General features: G+C 56.7%; 1 protein-coding gene across 1 annotated transcript in view; it reads right to left on the bottom strand.

Moving 5' to 3' along the window:
- Positions 1 to 13918, bottom strand: part of SIN3B (SIN3 transcription regulator family member B) — a 44110-nt gene that overhangs the window by 6416 nt on the left and 23776 nt on the right. Inside the window, 9 exon segments of the mRNA XM_070373261.1 lie at positions 425 to 594; positions 744 to 1334; positions 1337 to 1349; positions 3682 to 3865; positions 4490 to 4728; positions 5764 to 5880; positions 8128 to 8335; positions 13040 to 13158; positions 13564 to 13653. Of these exon segments, the coding sequence (XP_070229362.1) occupies positions 425 to 594; positions 744 to 1334; positions 1337 to 1349; positions 3682 to 3865; positions 4490 to 4728; positions 5764 to 5880; positions 8128 to 8335; positions 13040 to 13158; positions 13564 to 13653 (1731 nt within the window).

Below are 13918 nucleotides of genomic sequence, written 5' to 3'. Positions count from 1 at the left end.
GTAGCCAAATTAACAGGTATTCAAAAAAAGGACCGCCACGTGCTACAACGTGGATAAATCTTGAAAACACAATGCCAAGAGCGAGCAGCTAGACGCCAGAGGCCACCCTGTTGCCCGAGTCCGTCTACGTGAAATGTCCAAACAGGCACATCCGCAGAGAGAAAAGGGCTGGGAGAGGAAGGGTGGGGAGTGACTGCCAGTGGGGACGGGGTTTCCTTGGGGGACTACGGGAATGTTCTAGAACTAGGCAGGTAACAACTGCACACTATAAATGTACTAAGTTCCACTGAAAGATTCACTTAAGAATGGTGAATTTTACGTTACATGAACTCTACCTTAACTGAAAGTGAAGAAAAGCTGCCAATCACGGGGCCAACCGCAGCACAGGAGTGAAGGAAAGGGCCCGGCGCGGCTGCCCGCTCACCTGCCGGGCGATGCTCTGCACCAGCTTGTCCATGGTGAAGCCCACGTAGGCGTGGATGGTGAACATCTCGCGCAGCGTGTCCTCATACTGCGTGGGGTCGATGCTGCCCTCCAGCAGGCTCCGCACCATGTCCAGGAAGGCTGGGTAGTACTCTTCCAGCTCCACTTCACCTGCGGGCGGCACCCTGGTCACTGCGGGTGCGGCTCACACAGCTGCCGCGGGGAAGGCCGCGGGGTTCACACGCGCGGCTCCCGCCCCAGGCTCCCTCAGGGCAGGCGTCTCCCCTCCCGGCGCCCAGGGGGCAGGCCCTGGGGCTCACTCGGCTGCTTCAGCCGCAGCTCCATGGCGGGGTCGTTGCCCTTCTCACGGCGGCCCTCGCACAGCAGCTTCTCCCTCTCCTTCTCCGTGCGGTACTCCAGGAGCTGCTTCTGCGCCTGGCGGTAGATCTTCAGTAGCCTGGAGCACAGGGTCTGATGGAGGCGCAGGAAGAAGTACCAGTTGTTGTTGGCGAAGAAAAGGCTGTAGACGTCGTCCAGGGGCTTGTGCTGCGGTGGCTGCGGCTCCGGGGCCGGCGCCTCGCCCGCGGCCCCCTTCTCCTCTGGGGGGCTGCTCTGCGGCCCAGGCGCCGGCTTCTTCCGGTCGCCGCCAGGGTCTGCAGCCTGCCCCTGGGGGCTGGCCCGGCCCTCATCGGCAGAGTCCTCAGATGCACCCAGGTCCAGCTGCTGGGAGAAGAAGAGGCTGGGCACGAACTGGTGCACCAGCTGGTGGATGGTGCCCTGGTCCTCCTTCTGGATGGCTGGCTGCCGCTTCACGTAGTAGCTGATGAGGGCGGCCGCGTCCTCCAGGATCTGCCTGTCCTCGTACACGAAGATGAGGTGCGGCTCACTGGAGGGGGCACTGCGGCCCTCCAGTGCTGCTCCTGGTGCTGGGGAGACAGGGCAGCCACTGGAACAGGAGTGACCCGCGCGGAGAACCCCAACTCTGGGGCCAAAAGGAGGCCACACTCCCTCCACCAAGGCCTCCAACGGTGCCAAGGGACTGGGGGATGCGGGCAGCGCTGTCTGGGCATGCAGTTCCAGCTGCCCCAGGCTGCCTGGGGGTGACGAAGGCCCAGTGCAGCACGGGCCTCCGCCACCGTCATGCGTTCACACTCAGCCAGACCCTGCAAGGCTGCGACTGCTCCCGCTCCAGTTCCACCCCCTCCAGCCTTGCCCGCCTGGCTGACACCATCCTCACGTCTCCTGCCACAGTCCATTCCCCACCTGCCACGAGCCCTCCACGGTGTTCCCATTACCTGGCACTAGCACGGGCCACCCACCTGCTCGTCCCTGTCTACCAGCCCACTCTACAACTCCCCACACGGAGTCTAGAGCCACACAGGAGCTCCATCAGCCCGAGCTGCCCCTTTCCTCCACCCTTGCACATGACTCAGAAGAGGACCCTGGCCCTGGCACGCCACCCCACACTCCTCTGATGCTGTGGGGGTGCTGAGCTTGTCCTGCTGTGCACAAGACCTTCACACGCGCCTTGGATCTCTCTCCCTGGAAAACCTCATCCTTGGGCTCACCGTCTCCTGCTACCATTACCCAGTCAACAACTCTCCTCCCAACGAGCCCGAACACCCTCAGTACCCCGCAGCCTTGCATAGGCTGCCCCACATTGTACTCTCTCCTGGTGACGCTGGTCCCCTGCATGAGTTAACAGAGGCAGACACACCAGGTTCCAGGAAGAAGTGAGCGTGTGCGCTGTCCCTGTGAGCGGGGAGCTCCCGAGGTCAGGACGAGCCCTCCCTGGCGCGCTCAACAGTGGCCCTGAGGGGTTCCCCAGACTCCCCTGGAATGAGGGCCCGAAGGGAAAGAGGGGCAGGGCCTCTCAGGCTGCCCCCTGGCAGGGGCTTCACTTTCTGGGAAGGGCAAGTCATGTGCTCCCGTCTCCACTGTGGAATCTGCAGTGTCCAGAGGCCTTCTTCCCTCCTCTCTGGAGGGACGGGCGGTGTCTGAGTGGGTCCCAGCAGGCAGAGACGGGGTGCGGGCACTGCAGCTCAGTCCTGCTCCCGGCTCTTTAGCGTGGCCTTCCTCCTACTACTTTCTGAGTCCCCACCTTGTGTATGTCACAAACGCCCTTCAGAATCTTCCAGGCAAGGGTCGGAGCTCGTAACCAGACTGTCCTCCGTGAGCCACGCAATAGGAGAAGGGTCTCCTGCCCTAAGCAGCAAGGCGCCACACACACAAGCTCACCAGGCCCCGGCCCTTCTCCCTCAGACCCCAGGGAAGGCCCTGCAGGACTCTGCTGGTGGCAGCAGGGAGGAAGCGGCTGCACCCCGACTCTGGGGTCGGGGTGGGGGTCTCAGGCCTCAAGCATCTGCAGCCTGAAGCGCAGAGGCCAGATCACAGAGTGGACCTTGGGGCTGAGTGGTGGGCACTGAGCGGGGCAGGGAGGCAGGAGGGAAGGTGGTCTGGGGCCAGCTCGCTCAGTGGTCTCTGCAGCCGTGTGGAGGAACACGAGCTCTGGGCAGGGTGAGCCTCCTAGCGGGGCCGCTCCAGGGCCTGGAGGTAAGACAAGCCCCACCGCTTGCTGCTCAGGACTATGTGTGGCAGAGGGGGGGGAAGTGACCCTGGCCAGTGGGGCACTCGGTCAGTGGCGCTGCTCCCTGACCCGGGCTCCGCCACCGAGCAGCAGCCCCTTCCCTGACAGCCAACGCCCAGTGAGCCGCCCCCGCCAGGATTCCTGTCTCGGGCTCCTGCTAGTAACGCTCTCCCCACAGGCATTGTTCAAAGCCCAGCTCCTCAAGCCCAGGGCTTGGCCGGCCTCACTTCAGGCCCCGTGAGCTGGACCACACCAAAGCCTGGCAGGGCACTAAGAGGGCAGCGTGGTGGCGGCAGGTGGCGCCCTCGCCTGCTGCGGCCAGCCTGGGCAAGGGGCCAGCTCCGGTGCCTTAGTTTCCCCACTGCTAAAACTGGGACAGTAACAGTACTACACAGTAAGACCGGCAAGTATGGGTTAGATGGGACCTTCCTCCCAAAGGCCGTAACACTCCGAGGCCCAGGGCGAGCAGCAGCACAGGAAAGCTGCCAGCCCCAGTGAGCTGAAGGAAGGTGCGGCGAGGCGCGGGGAGCTGAGGAGTCAGCCCTCTGCTGACAACGGCAGGGCACCTTCCTGGGTCGGCCCGGGGCCAAGGGGACACCCCTCCCATCCCCACGCAGCCCTGAGAGGGCAACGGAGGCCGGGAGGGCCAGACCCGGCTGAGGGGGCCTCACCTCGTCATAGACGCTCTCGATCTCGTTGAGCAGGCTCTTGGAGCGAAGCGCCTTGGTGTCGTTCTGCTTGAAGTTCACGGCCTGGTGGTCCAGGGACTTGAGGTACGCTTTCTCATACTGCTCCCGCCAGATCTTGTTGAAGCCCTGCTGGGCCTCCCGCCACTCCTCCTCCTTGGCCTTCAGCCTGTGGGGGCAAGCAGGCTCATTCCACCTCAGACCCACGGACCCGTTCCAGGCCCGGACGGCCCGCTGCAGGCACGGGGGTAGGCTCTGTGCTGGATGGAGGGCGGTGGGAGCGGCTGGCGGCCTCGCTGCAGCCGGCTTTACGGACGCTCAAACGCCACTGCCCTGCAGCTCCCCCGTCCCGGCCCGCGGCACTGACTGCGCGCTCCGCGGCGGCTGCTGCGCTCCTGGTGGATGGGACTGTCGGGCTGCTCACGACTGGGGCCCCAGCACTAGGCGTACAACCAGCCCAGGGCAGCCACTTAACCAATAACTGTTCACAGCACAGGGAGGGCCCCAAAATGTGTGATTAAACAAAAGGCAAGCCATGATACAGGACAGTCCCATTTGTGCTTTAAGATAATTACTCTTCATGTTTAGGCATGATCACGTGCAGAGTGGAATTTTTGAGGACACAAATAATCACTAACGGCTGTACTTTCGCCTTGGGGATGGAAAAGGGAGAGAAAGGAAGACCAAAAAACACAATCAGCCAGCCTGAGTCCCCAAGGCCCCCCTCAGATTACACCTGGGACAAACAGCAGTAATGAGCCCCTGGGTGGTGCGGTCAGGAGCGTGAGGGCACCTTTTTAGGACAACGGGGACAGCGGTGACAGGGTTCTTCTTGAGGCTCTCGATGATCTCTGGGGCTTTGTCGCCGTAAATGCGGTGGATAGCGCGGCGCTGGATCACTTCCGACGTGCCCCCCAGACAGTCGTCCAACCGGAACTTCTCCTGGTCTTCCGGTGCCATGCGGGACAGCTTCTTCTGGACGCTCTCCAACACCCGGATTGTGGCCAGGTTGGTCTCCAGGACAACGTCTAACTATGGACAGGAAGGCAGAAAGAGGTCAGCGGGTCAGCTCATCCCCCAGGGATGAGCCCGGGCCAGCAGAAGGGATGCTGGGACAGAGGTTGGGAAGGGGTGATGGATGCAGGCCCGGGGGACTGGGGCAAGCATGGCTGGTTATAGGTCCGGGCCCTGGTGCTACCTGGACCTCCCCACTGGTAGACCCATCTGAGGAGGGGGACAGGCCCTGGCCTGGCCCTCTTCACAGGCATCGAACGCACGTTACCCTCATCACTGAGGAAGGGAGGCACAGTACACAAAGCCTGCAGGAGACTCCCCAGATCACGTGCGGGGGAGGGGGAGCCGTCCCCAGAGCTACAGCCACGTGACTGCTTCCATTTAGGGCAGAGTGAACCAGGTGGAGCACAGGATGGCCGCTGCTGAGATCTAGGAGGGGCTGTACAGGAGCAGCGTGACAGATCCGACTGGTGGGGGACCTGTTTGGGGTCTTGGCTGGTGGCGGGCACACGGGCCTCCACAGGGGAGAGAATCCAGAGCTAGACACACACGCACAAGACAAACACTTAGGCACAAGATCCTCCCCGCCCTCCCCACATACACACGGATACAAGTGCAACTGGGGAAACGTGAGTAAGGTCATGGGCGGGGTCAAGGTCCACACCCCGGCTGTGACACTGCCTCAGAGATTTACAAGCTGCTCCCACTGGGGCAAAGGTACCTGGAGCACTCTGTTATTTTTTAAGCTGCATGTGAATCTACAATGGTCTCAGTAAAAAATTTCTGTTACAAAATTAAGTGACCCTAACTGTAGTTAATGAAATACACGCACACTTTAAAAAAAGAAAGAAAAAGCAGCATCGCGGAGCCAGCCTGGGGGGCAGCAAGGCAGAGAAGGGAGGCTTTTGGGAGCTGCCCACTGCTGGAAGGCACTGGACTCGCCGCCACCCCAGAGGAGAATAGACGGCTTCAGGAGGATCAGGATGCATCCCGTGGTGGAGACACACAGAGAGGGCCGAGCAGGGGCCCCGGGGGCCGCAGTGCCACACCCACCTCGAAGCGCTCATCCTCACAGCGGTGCAGCTGCTCCTCGTAGGGCGTCTTCTTGGAGCTGACGAAGGTGGAGTCCTCAGACCAGGAGGGGAAGGACACCCAGGTGTCATTCAGCACCTGAGCCAAGAGGAAACGCCGTGGCTGGAGAGGCAGGGGCCCCGTGGCCAGAGGGCTTTATTGTGTGGTCCAGCGTAGAAGAGCCAAGGATAAGGAACAATCCTGATTCTACAGGAAATTACGTTGATCCCTGGGTTGGGAAGATCCCCTGGAGAAGGGAAAGGCTACCCACTCCAGTATTCTGGCCTGGAGAATTCCATGCACTATACTGTCTATGGGGTCGCAAGAGCGGGACACGACTGAGCGACTTTCACTTCAGTTCACTAATTCTGTTGTTGTTTTAGCTGCTAAGTTGTGTCTGACTCTTTTGTGAACCCATGGACTATAGCCCGCCAGGATCTTCTCTGTCCATGGGATTTGCCAGGCAAGAATACTGGAGTGGATTTCCATTTCCTCCTCCAGGGGATCTTCTTGGCCCAGGGATCGAACTCGTGTCTCCTGCGTTGGCAGGCAGATTCTTTACCATTGAACCACCAGGGAAGAGCAAATCATACTAATGGTAACATTAATTTAAAAGTGGTTTTAAGAGAAAACGTGACTTTGATCACATGAACAAATCTTGCTACTTCGGGGTTGGGAAACTTTGTCTATAAAGGGCTACGTAGCAAATATTTTGGGTTGTGCAGGTCACTGGGTCTGTTGGGTCTACAGGAGAATAGCCTTTTATTGTGCTTCATAGATGTCACCTTTTTGAAAGACAGTGTGAAGGTCTGCAGCGACCCTGCACTGAGGGCGTCCGTCAGGGCCACTTTCAAGAGTGTCTGCTCACTTTGTGTCCCCGTGCCACATCTCAGTGACTCGCACAGTACTGCAGACTCTTCTCATCGTTACTGCCCTTGTCACAGGGGCCAGCGATCAGCAACTCACCAAAGGCTCGGAGGGTCAGTGTGTTTAGTGACATAAGGTGCTTCAAATCAAGTATATACTGTTGTTGTTTTTCAATATAACACTATGCTTTGGAACTGTGGTGCTGGAGAAGACTCTTCAGAGTCCCTTGGACTCCAAGGAGATCCAACCAGTCCATTCTGAAGGAGATCAGTCCTTGGTGTTCATTGGAAGGACTGATGCTGAAGCTGAAACTCCAATACTTTGGCCACCTGATGCGGAGGGCTGACTCATATGAAAAGACCCTGATGCTGGGAAAGATTGAGGGCAGGAGGAGAAGGGGATGACAGAGGATGAGATGGTTGGATGGCATCACCAACTCAATGGACACGAGTTTGGGCAAACTCTGGGAGTTGGTGATGGACAGGGAGGCCTGGCGTGCTGCGGTTCATGGGGTCGCAAAGAGTCGGACACAACTGAGTGACTGAACTGAACTGATAGCACGCTTAAATATTACAGACCGCAGTATAGCATAAACATAACTTCCATATGCACTGGGAAACCAAAAAATTTATGTAACTGGCTTTATTGTGGTATTTGCTTTATTGCAGTGGTCTGGAACCAAACCCACAGTATCTGCAAGGTAATGGGACTTCCCTGATGGCTCAGTGAATCCGCCTGCAAGGCAGGAGATGTGCATTCAATCCTTGGGTCAGGAAGCTCCCTCAGAAAAGGAAATAGCAACCCTCTACAGTATTCTTGCCTGGAAAATCCCATGGACAGAGGAACCTGCGGGCTACAGTCCATAGGGTCACAAAGAGTCGGATACGACCGAGGGACTGAGCACACGTGCGCACACCCACACACGCCTGGACTCCACTCTGCCTTTGTCCCGGTAAAGCAGCTGCGGGATGTATGTGCACAGGGCCCATCTGTGTGCCAATAAAGCTTTACTTACAAACACAGGCTATGAACCAGATGCGGTTCATGGGCCATGCTCTGCTGACTCTCAGACTATATATCCTGGAATCGAGCAGCCACTCTTGAATTCTGGAAATGCAGTAAGACTGTCTACTAACTTCAAAAAAGCATCCAGTGGTCAAGCTGAACAGAAACTTGCTGAGGGAGTGAGCCTGGAACAGAGCGGGCTCACGGCAGAGATGAATCTCAGTCTGAAGGATGGAGGAGGAAGCCGAAACCTGTGTGCGAGCAGTGTGTGCTCTGCGGCTTGCCAGAGCCACCAGCGGGGCAAGAAACCATCTTCTCTGCCTAGGTGTTTTGTTTTGCTACATCCCAGGACCATCTACCACCCAGTGCCCGGGGGGATCAACACCCTTCCATCCATCTGGAACAGGTGACGAGTTTTGTGGAGAGGTAGGGCACGGGCACCATGTAAGCTGACGGAGCCCCTGGGGACGCTACCTCTTTGCAGATGGCTGTCCTCCCGCTGCACTTGGGCTGCTGGTAGGTTTTGGGGAGCGCCCGGTAGCTGGATCCGATGCGCTTGCACGAGGCATAGTCGATTTCCCGGCTTATTCCGTCCCCGGATCTGTCATTCATGGGTGGGGCGAAGGACAGCTCTTTCACCCCCAGGAAGGACTTGAACTGTGCAAAGAGCTCTGGAAATTTCCTTCAGAAACGAAGACAAATGGGATGGGGGGGAGGGAGGGATTAATCAGGAGTTTGGGATTAGCAGATACACACTGCTATACATAAGACAGATGAATGACAAGGTCCTACTATATAGCACAGGGAACTACATTCAGTAATCTGTAATAATCTATAATAGAAAAGAACCTGAGAAAAAAATAAACATATGTTTAACTGAATCATTTTGCTGTATACCAAAAACTAACATGAGATTGTAAATCAACTACACTTCCATTGAAAAAAAAGCCTAAGCACCTTCCTGGGGGTCCAGTGGTTGGTAGTCCACCTGCCAAAGCGGGGCAGGTGGGTTTGATCCTTGCTCTGGGAAGATCCCACACACTGCACAGCAACTACTGAGCTCCTGAGCCCTAGAGTCCATGCTCCGCAACAAGAGAAGCCCAAGCACCGCAACTAGAGAGGAGCCCCCACTTGCTGCGACTAGACAAAGCCTGTGCTCAGCAGTGAAGACCCAGCACAGCCCCTAAAAAATTAATTTAAGAAAAAAAAAAGGGAAGACAAATGTAAGTCAGCCTCCTGAGGGCTTCTGAGAACGATCCAGGGATATCAGAATGGCTTTGTGCTGAAGCAGGTAGTGAACAATGGTCAGAATCAACTTCAGAAAGGAGGGGTGAGAGGCAGAACTAGCATCCAACGTGGTAAAGTCATCGTGTGTGTGACTCCCCCCGCCATCCCTCTGTCACCAACCAGGCCCCACCACTCGCGGGACGTCCTTGAAGCACCCAAGACAAGACTGGCCCAGGCCGGCAGAAGCTGGAGTCAGCGATGTGCCTTGACTGGAAGAGGCCGAGCACCAGGCCAGGGGCTGGCAAACCAGTCAACCTGCCAGGCCTATCTGCAGACAGTTTCACCAGTGGATGGTCACACCCATTCCCTTAGTATTTCCTTGTGCATATTTGCTTGTGGATGATGGTGTCAGAAGCTGCGTGGTTGTGACCCTTGGTCCTTGACAGAAAAAGTCTGCTTCCCTGCTCCCTCCCCCCTTCTCCCTGGACAAATTCTCAGGAATCATAGCAGAATGGTCATGCATGTCGACAGGAAGCTTTTAAAGCAACTGACCCCCACGTCATCTGGCTTGTTTAAATGAATATCAAATTCTACAGAAAGGATGCAGATATGTTGACAGCCGGTTTGGTGATTCTGCCCCGTGACTAAGTCAAGCAGTCTCCCCTCCTTAACTGTGTGCTCCAAGACGGCCATCTGCTGTAGCCCACCTTTAAGGACCGCCTCCCCCACCCCTCAACTTGGCTCACAAGAAAAGCCCATGGGCCAATGGAAACGCAGGCAAGGAAGACGACAACATCGGTGCACAGGATGTCCAAGGTCACGGTGGGACAAACCACTCTGAAGGGTGGCGACGCTGCACCTCCAACTCCGCCCCACCATCACCAGGGAGAAGCTCTCCAGACCACTGCATGCGGCTGCCCCCAACGTGCAAACCCGGAAAGCAGTTCACACATGCAGAGAGAGGCCTCCTGGGGGAAGGATGCGACACGAACAGTAACTCAGCTGGGCACCAGATCCAGATGAGCGAGCGGGGGGCTTCCTTGGTGGCTCAGTGGGTAAAGAACCTGCCTGCCAATGCAGGAGACATGACTTCAGTCCCTGAATCTAGGAAGACCCCACCTGCCGCTGAGCAACTAAACCCTTACACCACAGCTACTGAGGCTGCGAGCTGCAACTATCGCGCCCACACGCCGTGACTACCGAAGCCTGACAGCCCTCGAGCCTGCGCTCTGCAGGAAGAGCAGGCGCTGCAATGAAAAGCCTGAGCACCACAACCAGAGCAGTCCCTGTGCCCTGCAACTAGAGAAAAGCCCGCCCAGCGACAAAGGCCCAGCACAGCCAAACATAAATAAAACTGAAAAAAAAACCCCAAAGAACCAGCCACGTTTTAGCTGAGACTTGTGTGATCCTGCCATCCTGTTCTGGGCGGCATTCCAGAGCGTTAACAGATCTTCAGCAGGCCCAGAAAGTTAACCCAACGGAAAGGACCAGCCTGACGTGTGCACTCTCAGAACCGCCAGAGAAGCACCTCCTGATGACTCTAACTGGACCTCTGAGTATCCCAGTCCAAGAATGTGACCTTGGCACCAACCACAGGGAGAAACCGAGACAAATGTCCACCGAAACAGACCCTGCTGAGAAACTCATGATACATACAAGTAAGGGAACACTATGCAGTCACTAAAAGTGATCGCGTGGGTCTGAGAATTGCTGAGTTTAAAAAAGAGAGAGAAGGCTGCAGGCCAGCCTGACAGTGTGGTGTCACTGACGTGAAACTCAGCAGCCACACTCAGGCCTAGAGAACAGCGGGCGAAGAGTGAGGGGCCGGCTTCGGGCCTAGAGAACACAGCAGGAGTGAGGGGCTGGCTTCCAGGTCTAGAGAACAGAGCGGGAGTGAGGGGCCGGCTTCAGGTCTAGAGAACAAGGGTGAGTGAGGGGAGGGCTTCCAGGTCTAGAGAACAGAGGGCGAAGAGTGAGGGGCCAGCTTCCAGGTCTAGAGAACAGAGGGGGAGTGAGAGGCTGGCTTCAGGCCTAGAGAACAGAGCGGGAGTGAGGGGCCGGCTTCAGGTCTAGAGAACAGAGTGGGAGTGAGGGGCCGGCTTCCAGGTCTAGAGAACAGAGGGGGAGTGAGGGGAGGGCTTCCAGGTCTAGAGAACAGAGGGCGAAGAGTGAGGGGCCAGCTTCCAGGTCTGATCTCCCTGAGCTCGCCCACCACCACACAATGCCTCTTTTATGAGAGCCTGCCCCGGGGAAAGGAAGAGCTATCCACTCAGGCCTCAGTTTCCTCAGCTGTAAAATGTACTGAGACGCAGCGAATGCATTTACATTCTTGAGTTCATAGAAGGCTATAAAAAACTGGTCCCCTTTTCAGTTTCTAACTGGTCCTGATGCGAAAGGAAAGCAACTCATGACCCTGGCACTGTAATAAATGTTGCTGAGATGCTCTCTCCTGCAACTTGCAGTGAGTGAATAAGCCACAGAGAGGAAAGCTTTGCCTCCTGATGGACAGAGGGACGTGGGGGACCGTGAAGATGCATTTGGCAAAGTGCAGCCCTGCCACAGGGATGCCGACGCGGACATGGTAAAGAATAAACCTGGAGGGAGAACCCAGGCGTGAAGAGAGGCCTACAGCCATACCAGAAACAAAACCCAGACCAGTTTTGTGTTCGGAGTAGGAGCCTGAGCTGTGTGTCTGGTGGTGTCGGCCTGGGTTGGCTGCATCGTAATTAGTGCAGAGGCGGTCACTCCTCAGCCGAGGAAGGGGGCATGACTGACATGGCACGTGGAGGGCTCCTGGAGGTTGGCAAAGGTCCATTTGTGACATGGGTTATGGGTACAAGGGATTGGCCTAAAAATGATTTTACCAAGCCATTCTTCAGTTACGTGGTTTCCTGGACCTGGGTTCTATTTTATGTTAAAAAGAAAAAAAATTTAAAAACTTTTAAAAGGAAGGCTCAGGTAGCTGCCCCCAGAGCCCAGCAGCCCCTGCAGTTTTCTTGGGGCCTATACAGGCAGGCTTCCCTGGTGACTCAGACAGTAAAGAATCCGCCTGCAATGCAGGAGGTGATCTGCGTTTGATCCCTGGGTCGGGAAGATTCCCCTGGAGAAGGGAATGGCTACCCACTCCAGTACTCTTGCCTGGAGCATTCCATGGCGAGAGGAGCCTGGTGGCTACAGTCCATGGGTCACAACTCAGTGACTAATGCACACACACTGCGACGAAAAAAGCAAGTCGTGTGTAGTGAGGACTCACCATGTGTGAGATGTTAACAGTTTTCATGCAAGCCCACTTGGAGCTTTTTGGAAAACTGCATAGGTGTGTTTATAACCCCCTTTGACAGCATGGAAACAGGCTCACATGGGGCTCAGCCCCAGGCTGGGCATGACCATGCTGGCGAGCAGGAAGCGTGCTGGTAGCCAGCACACTGCCCTTCCCACACGGCGCCCCCAGGCCCGCGCCATCCCCTCAGAAGCTGCCGGGCCCTGGGGCGGCTCACGCAGGGCAGCGGCACGGGATGCAAGTGGGTCGGTAACCTGCTAACAGCACTTCTCCTGGGGCACCAGGATGCTGACCAGTCATTTCATTCTTCCTGGTAATTTCTGATAGAATTTTAAAAATCATAATGAATCTCCCGGGAATTATGCTAAGTGGAAAAACGTTGATCCTGAAAGGTTACACAACACACGGTGTATGACTCCACGTAATTCTCTTGCCATGTAAGCTTCCGAGAAGAAGCACAGGTTTGAGGGGTTGCCAGGGGCCCAGAGCATAGGAGGGATATGGATCTGAGTATCAAAGGCCAACACCAGCTTCCTTGTGGTTCTGAAGCTGCTCTGTACCTGGACAGCGGCAGTGGACACACCAGCCTTCACGGGTGATACAGCTGTACACACGCACACACACAACGGGAACACACAGAGATGGGTGGTATCTGAAAGCCAACATCCTGGTTGTGACGCTGACTACAGATGTGACCGTGGGGGAATGCTCCCCAAAGTTCCCTGTGTTCTTTCTTACAACTGCTGGTGAATCTATTGTGATGTCTGTAACAATTTCAACTTAAAAAAATTGGAAAAAACCGTTTTCCAAATACAACAGCCAAAAGATGGCTGAAAAGCATTTACAGAACAAAATGCAAGGGAGGGAAATGCCACTCACCCTAGGAACGGGCCAACCAGCTGGAGGAGCTCAGAGCCGGACACCAGCTCTTGGTTGAAGAGGGCGATGCAGCGGAGGAAATTCTCGTAGACCTCCTGGCTCTTCAGCACCCTGCGCACCTGCAGGGAGAGGGGGTCAGGGCCCCACCGGGCCTGACCCTACCAGGCGCACACAGAGCCACAAGCACAGGCTCTGGAGGGCAGCTGTGGTCTGCAGGGGACTGCTCTCCACTCACACAGCACGTGCCCAGAGCCAGCTCACTGGCTCTGCCCACTGACTCTGGGTAGGAAGGCCCTGGACCACCCCTGCTTCAGAGAAGCCATACAGCTTCTGAGCAGCAGACGTGTGTCCCCAAATGTGGCATGGGCTCTGAGCTCAGCCTTTCCCACGTGTTTCGCCACCTCCTGCCCACCGCCTGCCACCAGCCCCCTGCCACCTCCCCTCACTTCGACTGCTCAGATCCGAGCTGGGAGAGGCCAGCCTGGACCAGGCAAGGCCTGGAGGTCACTGTTCCCGCCGCTCACCTTGTCAAAGAAGGAGAACTCCTGCAGAGTCCCGTACTTGCCCACGGTGGCAATGGACAGGTCTTTGGTGCCACGGAGTTTCATCTTCTTCTGCGGAGAGAGAGTCCATGCCACGGACGCTCTGTGCGTCTCACAGGTGGCCTGTGTCCATCTTTGTGACAGTCACAGCATCGCCAACACGAGCTTTCCTGACAGGAACCGTCATCAGGTGCTGGCTGGCGATCTGCCCAGGACCCCCACGGATGAACTTCTCAGGACCACCCACCTCGGCCTCCAGGACTGAGTGTAGAGTGGAAGTCACACAACCACCCTGCCCACAATCTGGGATCTAAATCTCAGCAACTGAGCGCTTTTG

Source organism: Bos mutus, chromosome 7 (genome assembly GCF_027580195.1).
Source record: "Bos mutus isolate GX-2022 chromosome 7, NWIPB_WYAK_1.1, whole genome shotgun sequence".
Classification (NCBI taxonomy): domain Eukaryota; kingdom Metazoa; phylum Chordata; class Mammalia; order Artiodactyla; family Bovidae; genus Bos; species Bos mutus.
This window is presented reverse-complemented; position numbering and strand designations above follow the sequence as displayed.